General features: G+C 43.9%; 1 protein-coding gene across 1 annotated transcript; it reads left to right on the plus strand.

Annotated features, from left to right (window-relative positions):
• The first annotated feature begins 4,664 nt into the window (after positions 1–4,664).
• LOC115685458 (uncharacterized) lies at positions 4,665–8,285 on the plus strand. The gene is given in 6 exon segments (XM_056304409.1): positions 4,665–5,217; positions 6,053–6,089; positions 6,690–6,926; positions 7,053–7,100; positions 7,877–8,045; positions 8,048–8,285. Coding segments are annotated over 6 exon segments (918 nt in total). The 5' UTR covers positions 4,665–4,879; the 3' UTR covers positions 8,137–8,285.
• The last annotated feature ends 2,233 nt before the right edge of the window (positions 8,286–10,518 follow it).

The following is a 10,518-nucleotide window of genomic DNA, read 5'->3' on the forward strand; positions in this document are numbered from 1 at the left end:
AAGTTTCATGAGGCAATATTTAAGTTGCGAAGTGCACTTAACACTCACGATCTACGCACATGTAATTAACCATGTACGGCATGCTAGGCATGCTAGCAACGCGTGATGTATCGGCTGCATAACTCGTTTCCTCGATGCGCACGGCCCCCCTTTTTTCGGTCCTCAAAAAAGGTTTGAAGCGCATCTCACTTGTGGAATACCGAGCCGCCCCAAGAGGGCCACTGTTTCGTACTTAACCAAGCGTGTGTGTGCGTGTTCGGTCGAAAACACATCATTCAACTTTGGCTTCTGTCTCTTCTTTTTGGTATTTGTTTCTCGCGCGAGGGGAAGATCATGTGCGCTTTCCCCACCGCGCCGATTCGGAGTTTTAAAAATAGTGGGGATGTGTCGCACTGTTTACGGAACTGCGTGGCTTGTGTTTTTATTATAAAATGCATCGCGGGCCGAGAAGCATATCGAGAAAGAAAGGGACACGGTCTTTTTATTACCTTAAATTAATGAACAAATTGGTCGAATAGCATCTCGAGCCGGGGGGGCTGTATCAAGATCCCCTGTGGAGGGCATGGCTTTGTTTAATGTACCTTAAGTCGTGGCGTCACGTACTTTGTTTGATTAATAAATGTCGCATGCACGAGGATTGGAAATAATCTCACATTCTCTCTCTCCCCCTCGATAAATTAGAATAAGGAGAGGGTCAAGATTATGGGATCGTAGGAAGAACCATTCCATTCCATGCCATGCCATGCCTTCCCGTTCTCGCTCCGAGCAAGTAATTTGGACATGTTTTGCGGTTAATCATGCCTCGGTCGCGGTCGCGGTCGCCACGCGACACCAGAGAGCGAAGAAAAGCGTTTTGCGCGACAAGAAACGCTACGTGATAGTAACGCGTGACGTGAGACCGGTCGATTCAAATCGCGATACATGCAAATAAATACAACACAAAGTAGCAAGAGATTCGCAGTGCTAGGACAATATTTATTGCTCGGTCACATCGCGACTATCACAGCGTGTTCATCACAATAAAAGTTTCTTTCTAAAAGACGGACCCCCGCGGACGTGACACGGCGGAAGTAAATCGTCCGCATTCATTCACCTTTGCTCGCCCAGAATTATTACCACATGCCTTTTGTACAACGAGGTTAATTTTCACATGCACGCGAAAGTTTTTTAGGTTCAATGGGGGGGGGTGGCAAAGAACATGATGCTCGATCCCTCGGCGCACGTGGCGGGCCGTGAGAGGTGGGCCGAGAAGTAGGGCCACGGGAGCCGTCGGATGGAACGAAATTTTACTCAGGTGGGAGGGGCATCCCTATCCGGTTGGGATGGCGATGGGGGGACCCGGGGGCTGAGATCTTGGCAAGAAGTCAACAGACCGAATCAAGACCGTGATGGACCTGACGGGGCGACAGCACATCAAAGGGATAAGTGACTTGACCCCCCCACCTTGGCATGGTTGGGCATGAGCGTGGCAAGATCATCATGGCCACTTCTTCTCTTTTTTTTTTTTTTAAGGACCTGATCGATAAGTGAACTCTAAATTAATAGGAAAAATCACGTAAACAGTCCCTCAATTTTGGCTCAATATTCAATATGATCTCTAAGGCTTTAGCCTAATATCTACAATATGTTCCCCAAACTTTTTATTTGTTCAATGTCGTCCATGAATTTTTGATATATGTCGGTTTAGTCATTTTGGATTATACGAAAATATTCAATGATCATTCTATTAATTCAAGTACATGAACTACGTTAAAGGTTTCATATAGTTCAAGGACTATATTGAGCGTACTAAAGTTAAGTGGACCATACGGTCTCTCAATCTTGGCTCAATATTCAATATGATCCCTAAGCTTTAGCCTAATATACAATATGTTCCCCGAACTTTTTATTTGTTCAATATCGTCCATGAACTTTTGATATATGTCAGTTTAGTCATTGGATTATACGAAAATGTTCGATACAGTCATTCTATTAATTCAAGTACATGAACTACGTTAAAGGTTTTCATATAGTTCAAGGACTATATTGAACATGTACCAAAAGTTCATGGACCATATTGGACAAATTAAAAGTTCGGGAACCGCGTTAAACATTACGCTAAATTTTAAGGACTGCTTGTGCCATTATCCCAAATAAATATTCGTTAAGATTACCAGTTCGGTGTTCGATCGAGGCTAGCATTGAATTGCTTGCTCAACCATGGTCGAAAGAGATTGTTTGGAAAATCAAAATACTTGAGAAGAATGGAAGTATGTTTTGTTATTATAATAATTATATGGTGTTTATATCTCATCAATTGCTCGACAATATTCGGATGCGGCGAGTCGTTGACCTTGAATATGGAGGATTTTAAGAGACGTGCCTTCTTACAAGTATAATTGAGAATTCGAGTGTATACTAGAATTCGATATTATAGTGAAAGTATGGGAAAATTGTTTAGAATGTCATAAACCTATTCTACTTTTACCAATTCAATCAAAAACCTTTCAATTTTATCAATTGAGTTCTAAACCTTTTTCATATTTTGTCAATTGAATCCATCCTATCAATTTTGGCCAGAATTTTTACAAGTGGTATGGCCGGTACTGACGTGAATAAATTATATTAATTTTTTAAATTTTTTTTCGAATTTTTAAATTTTTTTCCCTCTTCTTCCTTTGCTGATCATCCAACCTCGGCAATGGCCAATGATTGATCATAAGCTACAATCAACGAGGGTCAATCTCACTGCCCTCGACCGAGGCCAACGAGGGTTGGCCTCATCGACTTTAGGCGAGGTCGCCCTCCCCATCCTTAGGCAAGGTCTAGCCTCGCTAGCTTTTGGCGAGGGTCGCCCTCTCTGAAGGCCAGTGAGGGTCGAGACTTGACCTCGCCGAAGGCCAGCAAGCGGTGGTCAAAAAATTAATTTCGAGTAAATTTAAATTTATCACGGGCATACCGGTTTAGGGTTTTCCGTGATATTAAACTTATTATAATCGGTATCTCGACGAAGAAAATTAAAACAATAATAAAAAGAAGAGAAAAAGAAATCCCTCAAATTGGCAGATGAAAAAGGGCATTTTAACTTTCGGTTAAATGACTCACGGGACGGCCATGCGTAAAGAAAAAACAATTGCGCAACCAAGAAATTTCTCTGCAAAAATATGATGGCGAGATTTGACTTGTCATTCCTGGGAACAGTGCTTGCTGTTCCCGTAATCCCATCATCTAATCCTTGGGCATGACCCCAGTGTTTTGCATGATGATGTCTCCGGTCTGATTGTCCTCGTAATTATCACGGAGAATGCCGATACCATATAGTGGTGGAGGGGGGGGGGGGGGCCTGGGAGAAGACGACGAGATCTTCGACAATTTCCCAAAAGATCGCTCGTAAATCTCAATCGAAAGTTGGCGATTAATTATTATCTTCACTGATCAATCGAATTTGATTAAAAGGAATTGATCCTCGTCCTCCCTCTATACTCTCCTTGCAAACCGTGCCGATGATCCCCACCCCGTCCCCTCCCCTCTCCCTGCCTGCCGAACACCTGTCCCAAAAGTAACAGAGGGAGTCCAATCAAATCTTGAAGAATCCCCACGGGCGTGCATGGTTAAAGCGGAAATCGCAAATGGAGATGTAGCAAGGCACACTCGCAATTTCGTGCCTGTCCTTTTCCCGAATTTAAGCACGGAGAAAATCGAACATTTTAAGGTTAATATTAGCGATAACGAGCCAAATGGGTCGTTAAACTTTAGTCCAATATATAATGTGATCACTGAATTTTTAATTTGTTCAATGTAGTCCATGAATTTTAGCCTAATATTTAATACAGTTCTTGAACTTTTAATTTGTTCGGTATGGTCCCTAAACTTTTGGTACATATACAATTTAGTCCCTCAAGTATATGAAAACGTTCAATGTGAACATTCTCTGAAGCATATGAAAATGATCACTGAAAATGTTCAATGTGAACATTACATGAATGTATTGAACATTTTCATATATTTCAGGGATTAAATTGAATATGTACAAAAAATTCAATAAAGATATCGAACAAATTAAAAGTCCAGGGACCGCATTGCACATCGACATCAAATTGAACAAATTAAAATTTTAGAGATCGCATTTCACGTGGGACAAAAATTTCAGGACTATTCGCAGCGTTTTCCCTTAATATTACGATCCGTCTCACCGCGTGGTGTTACTCCTTTTTACTGTGCAATAATTCGTTCGATTTATTACGTGCTGTGGCAGGAGGAGTGATGCAGCAATCTCTCCATGTGAAAACGAAAGCAGAAAGGCCAGAAACAAAAATGCGTTTGCTGCAGAAAGAGAGAGAGAGAGAGTGAGAGAGAGAGAATTTCTGCAAGTCACCATTTTTATCGTGCGCTGCGCTGCGCTACTCTCTCTCTCTCTCTGCGCACCTGACACACAATGAAGTCATGCACATATGCAACCTCCAGTTGTGAAGTGAAGGCACTGCCCCCCCTGACCTGAGCCCTCCTCACCCTCTCTCTCTCTCTCTCTCCTCAGATTTCAGCTGCCCCCATGCTCTCGAAACAGCGCGCACAGTCACCCTCTCTCTCTCTGTCTCTCTCTAGAGCCTCGCACCCTTTCTTCACTTTGTACACTGCGCTGTGCTGCTACAGCTTACCACCTTCCCAGTGATCACTGTTCCGCTTCCCTCTACAGAGGACGAAACCCATCACGCCTTTGACGAATCTTGGCTCGGACAAACTCTCTTTTTTTTCCCTCTCCAGCCAGCCCGAGGCCTCACACATGCACTCAAGCTCGCGCCTTTCTCAATGACTGCTCCTGGGCCTCCTCAGAGCCGCCTCCTCCTCCTCCCCTGCCTCTTCTTCTTCTTCCTCGTCTGGGTGGCGGTGAACGCGGCTGCGGATGCGAATGGGGTGCATGGTGTCTCAGCTGGCGGCCAAGTTCGCCTTCTTCCCGCCGTCGCCGCCCACCTACCGGATCGGGAAGCGCGACGACGGCAGGCTCACCGCCGTCTCGTCGTCGTCGTCGGCGGCGGCGGCCCCCATCGCTAGCGCCGACGACGAATCGCTCGACGTGCTGCTGGTGGACACCGCGCGTGGGAACAAGATCGTCGCCTTCTATCTGAGGAACCCGTACGCGAGGCTGACGGTGCTCTACTCGCATGGCAATGCGACTGATTTGGGGCAGCTCTATGATCTCTTCGTGCAGCTCAAGGTCAATCTCAGGGTCAACATCATGGGGTTCGTGATTTTTTGACCTTTCTTTTTTCACTGCTTTTACTTTTGCGGGAGAAATTAATTTTGCCGTTTGTGTAGATTCAGGGATTGTTGTGGTATCTGTGTTCTTTTTGCTCGTGGTTTCTCAAAGTCTGGTCCTTTTCTTGCAGTTTCAGATCTGTGAGTTATGGGTGTTGGTTCTCCTTTTTCCAGTTTCATGTGGGTTTGAGTAAATTTTAGGTTCAAGAAAGTAATTTTCAACAGGGACTTTTGAATGGGAAAGGAGAGAGAGAGAGAGAGAGAGTAAAGTAGCCTTTTGGAGCTGCTCGCGAGTTCTTTCTCACTAGTCTTTTTCATGTTCTTCCTTTAATTTTTTTTAAGATTTCACCAAGAAAAGTTTCCCTTTTCTTTGTTTTTTTAATTTTAGCGTCTCCATTGCTGCAAAGCTTTTTTCTCTTTGTTCTCTGTTCTTCTCTCTTCTTTGGGCACATGACATGGTTTACTGCTTTCACTCGAGTCTTGACCTCTGTCAATAGTTATGGGATCTCTCATATTGTCTCTTCCATACCCAATAAGTTAATCTGTTCCGGGAAAAAGCTAATAGAAGAGGTCTCATGAGGTAGCTGCCTAAAAGAAGACTGATGAATGTTGAGTTCGATGTGTGAAATGCTGACTTTTCGATCCCATATTAGGCATGTCGATGAACTTTTCTTTATTTAGTGCTTCCAGGTCAGCTTGGTTTGTAGAAAGTAATCTTTTTGTTTATTCATCCGAGTTCTTTTGTTGGAAGACTTGAATTATTTCCGAGTTTGGATTCTGAGTGGTGATCAATTGTCTCATAATGATTTCTTTCACGCAGATACGATTATTCTGGTTATGGAGCGTCTTCTGGTAAGGTATGCGATCGCCTACTCGCTGACCATTTGCAGTTAATGTCTGATTGTTTAGCTGTAGCTCTTATCCAAGTGCCATAGCTAAATTATGAGTGCTCTGTCGCTGTTTGTGCTGCTTTCCTGTTGGAGGTTATACGGATAAGACAGAGTGCTAAGGATTTTTATTGCACAGTTCACAACATAAGTGGCGATTGCACTTCCTTGTTGTATTTGCCCACTGAGTTTCCGCCGCTGCAAAAGATCAATTGTATGACAGGCGTCAGAGTCGGTCACACTGAGATTTAGTATATCGTTCCACTTTGTGAGTAATAAGCACAATCAATTGTCATGTACATATCTAATTCTGAGATTAAATGAAGGTAAGGCAGATTAGTATCTGCAAGAGGAAATGAGTTACGAGAAAGTTAAACTCCATGACTCTGTCACTGCTTTTAATTGGTGCAAGTTCCTAACAAGCATATGATGACATGATTAGTTCCCCAAAAATTTGGGCATACCTAAAGAACTTGAGATCAACTGCTTAATAAAGCATATCTATATGTTTGTGATTTTGGTTGGATTTGGTAGATAGTTACTTATGTTGTTACTCATCATGAATTTCAGCCCAGTGAATCCAATACATATGCAGATATAGAGGCAGTTTATAATTGTCTCGAGACCCAATATGGGGTCAGCCAGGAAAATGTGATTCTGTACGGCCAGTCTGTTGGAAGTGGACCAACACTGCACTTAGCAGCAAAGTTGCCGAGGTTAAGAGGGGTTGTCTTGCACAGTGCCATCCTCTCTGGCCTTCGTGTGCTCTGCCATGTGAAGTTCTCTTTCTGCTTCGACATATACAAGGTTAACTGTCCCGGCACAATTCTGCTGTTAGTTGACATAACACATTCATAAGAGTGTTGTTATGACCATCTCTTTATTGGCATTGACTCTGTCGAACTAGCGATTAACTGTTGGGTATCCATGCAGAACATCAACAAAATTCGGAAGGTGAAGTGCCCGGTGTTAGTAATACATGTAAGTTCTTCGCATCTTCAAACAGCAGAAAGCTAAATCCTTTTACATAAGCAGTTACCATGTGAGAATCAAAATCTTCTCTGTTTTCGCTCTTGTCATTTTATGAAGCTTCAAGCAATTGCTGTGCCTTTTCTTTTGTGCGTCTTGAAATAAAAACATGAGTTGTATTCAAGGGTTGTCCCCAGTGAGCTAGTTCACCTTCTTCCTGGCACATGAGTGGTTGGATATAAGGTTCCTTTCTCTTGCTTGGTTAACTTGGTCTTCTGAGCTTATTGAGTGATGCGTATTACTTGGTTAACTTGTTTTATCCCGTATTCCCTTTTCACTCTGATTACCGTAGTCTATTACACGAGTGGGAATGTTGGCTACATATTTGGGATAAATGCAAGTGAGAGACTCTGCTCTTCACAAAGTTGAAAGCAATAAGAAGAGGACTGCCCTGCAGTTACCATATCTACTTTTTGCCTAGTTGATTCAGTGGGCTTAACAATTAACTCGACAGTTCCCTTGCTTTCCTGTTAATTGTTGATTCAGTCGAATTTACTCTAGCAGTTAATTGTGAAAGTTTGTCGAATTTAAATCTGAATCAACTAGGCAAAACAGTTACCATATCTGCTCTTCAACTTATTCGATGTCAAGAGCCTATAAGTTATTTAAATCTGTACCTTGTTGGTTTTGAAATTTAAGAGAGCAGATATGCATAAAAAGTACGGTTTGTAATTTGATAATCTAGAAATTTGCAACGGTGTTGAAAGTGTACTCTGCAATATGGGCAGGGCACAGAGGATGACGTTGTGAATTGGTTACATGGCCACGGACTGTGGAAAATGTCGAGGGAACCATTCGACCCTCTGTGGATCAAAGGAGGCGGACACTGCAACTTGGAGCTTTATCCAGATTACATCCGCCATTTGTGTAGGTTTGTCCACGAAATGGAGAGCATTACCACAGAAATCCGCCTAAAAAAGATTCGACAGACTCTCCACCTACCGAGGCGGTCTTCTACAGCCACTACAACCAAGTGCTGCAGAATTAAATGCCAGCGTCCCAAGTGCGCAGAATGCTCACTGCCTAGCTGCACAAAATGTTCGTGCCAGCCCAAGTGCACAAGATGTTGGAGACCCAGCTGCTTCAAATGCTTTTGTAGACCGAAATGCATGAGATGTCCGAGGCCGAGCTGTCCGAGACCGAGCTGTCCGAGACCGAGCTGCGTCAAGTGTTTGAGCTGGGCGTGCTGCTGCTGCGATGGAAGAGGCGGCGAGTTGAACAGTAACAGGAAGTAGGGAGGTATAGTGATTCTGTGCTTGTATAGACTTTCTCAACCTGGCTAACAACTGTCTGATCCTGGAGTAGTTACTCTTTTAGAAAGGGGGCAAAGAACTTTTCCATGCTTTATTGGATACTGTCCTATCAAGCCAAGCGATTCATGAATTCATGCGACAAATTGTTCTAATCTTTACTCCCGCTCCTGTTCTAATATCATGGTTTTCAGCTAACCGCGACCTGTTGGGGATCGAACGCTACTGGAAAGACTATGCGGGGCGAGAAAAATTCTCAGATGAACTTAATTCACGGTCATCGTACGTCGCCAAATGCGCTCGAAATACCTCTTATTCTTCTGTTTTCGCCGAATTGCCGCGCTATGACCGCGTGAGTCATAACCAACGAACATTTTACACATCGAGTGCGAAATGCAACCTAAAGCATTCCCCAAAAGATATTTACTTAGGTGGGATAAGCTCAATATCATATATACCAACATCAAAGAACCAACCCATCTTTCCTTTTGAGCGAGCCGTTTGGCTGATGATGAACGGGTCAAGTTTGAACATCGAACTGTAAAATCTCGAAAGGGCTGATATCCAAAGCGACCCCTAGCGAAAACCATGAGCTCCTTCCTCATCTGCAGATCGCAAGCCCACTTGCTTTCTCTGTGCTGGGCCTTTTGCGTAATCTGTGTATCACTTTTGAAGACCCTATCAGTTGGAGATTGATTCTTTCCCGTCTTGTAAAAGGAAATTTTTTTTGAGATTAATCCAGTCGGGTATTTAACAAAATTAAGCGCATTCGATAATCATAAATCGATGGAAAATTCAAGAGCAACTTATGAATTGGAAATCTAACGGAATAACCCGTCTAGAATCCAGCTCGAGGGGAGAGGGAGCATTTTCATGTGGCGGATGCACGATTGATGTGATTTTAGTCGATCGTTTTAAAGCGCTCACGGGGTATGCATTCCAGCCGCTTCTCGCATCTGAACGTCGTGATATCTCAGTTCCAATTGGCCCGTTCCTTCACACGCCACCGCCGCATGGGGATAACTGCCGTATAGAAAAACTCCCCGTGCATCGGGTCGCAAACTTTCTTCGATCCCACCGGGGACCAGATTCGCGCGGAATCGATCATGGTCAGATCACAAAATAAAACAGATCCAAGCCCCTCACAAAAACGGGTTATTGCAATACTTTGTAACGGAAATCACGACGGAACATATCTGATGACACCATGCTCTATGCACTGTAGAGGAATATCCGAAGGGCAAAGAAGTCGAGAAAACTGTGATTGTATAGGCAATACTTCCCTCGTTTTCTCATTCAGCATCAGCAATCACGCCGTCTCCAACTCTCAACGCCATGCCACCAAGAACCGCTCGAAGAGAAAAAATTTCAAACGTTGGAAAAGGAGCTCCTGGCGGGGTGGGACCCACGCGCTTCTGAGCTGGGGCCCCCCACCCAACCGAACCCCACACGGGCACCTTTCGCACGTGCGAACGTCGGTTTTTCTCGTTTTTTTTTTTTTTCCTCTTTTCGGTCGTAACGTGCGAACGTTGGTTCGCATTCACACGATCCGATCCGCACCCGCCCCCAAACCTTCTGGTTCCCATCACGAACGCGGCTTCGAGGATCCCCAACAACACCGACGGATAGAAATACGATCCCCAACAACACCGACGGATAGAAATACGAACTGTTGCGCCGGTGGATAAGTCTCGTTTCACCTTGTGAAGCCGTAGGAGCCGAAGAAGCCCTAACAGGGAGAGCCTCTACGGCCTGTCCGTTTGTTGAACAGTAATTACAAGCTTCACAAATGAATTCCTTATTTTAACGTACCGATGTCCACACGCCCTGTGCCTCCGAATTTTCCTTGTATCTTTATCTTCTCCGGAAAGAGGGAATATCTTCTAATTATTTTACATCCCGATGATCCCGAGGTCCGAACGAGAATCGAGATGAAATATTTTAAGGACTTGCTTAGATCCAACTTTATTAATCTGTTGATAAGTCTTGTTTCACCTTAACCTTAAATTAGCAAGACGCCTTTTGAAACAGTACAGGCATGGATGAGCTATGACCAGAGCGAACAATATCGTGCCGGCTCCTAGCCTGATGGGGTTAACTGCCTTCCGAGATATGGGAGC

The sequence above is a fragment of the Syzygium oleosum genome, unplaced genomic scaffold, assembly GCF_021117445.2.
Source record: "Syzygium oleosum isolate NSW1041296 unplaced genomic scaffold, Sole_v2.1 Sole_v2.32, whole genome shotgun sequence".
In the NCBI taxonomy this organism is placed as follows: Eukaryota; Viridiplantae; Streptophyta; class Magnoliopsida; order Myrtales; family Myrtaceae; genus Syzygium; species Syzygium oleosum.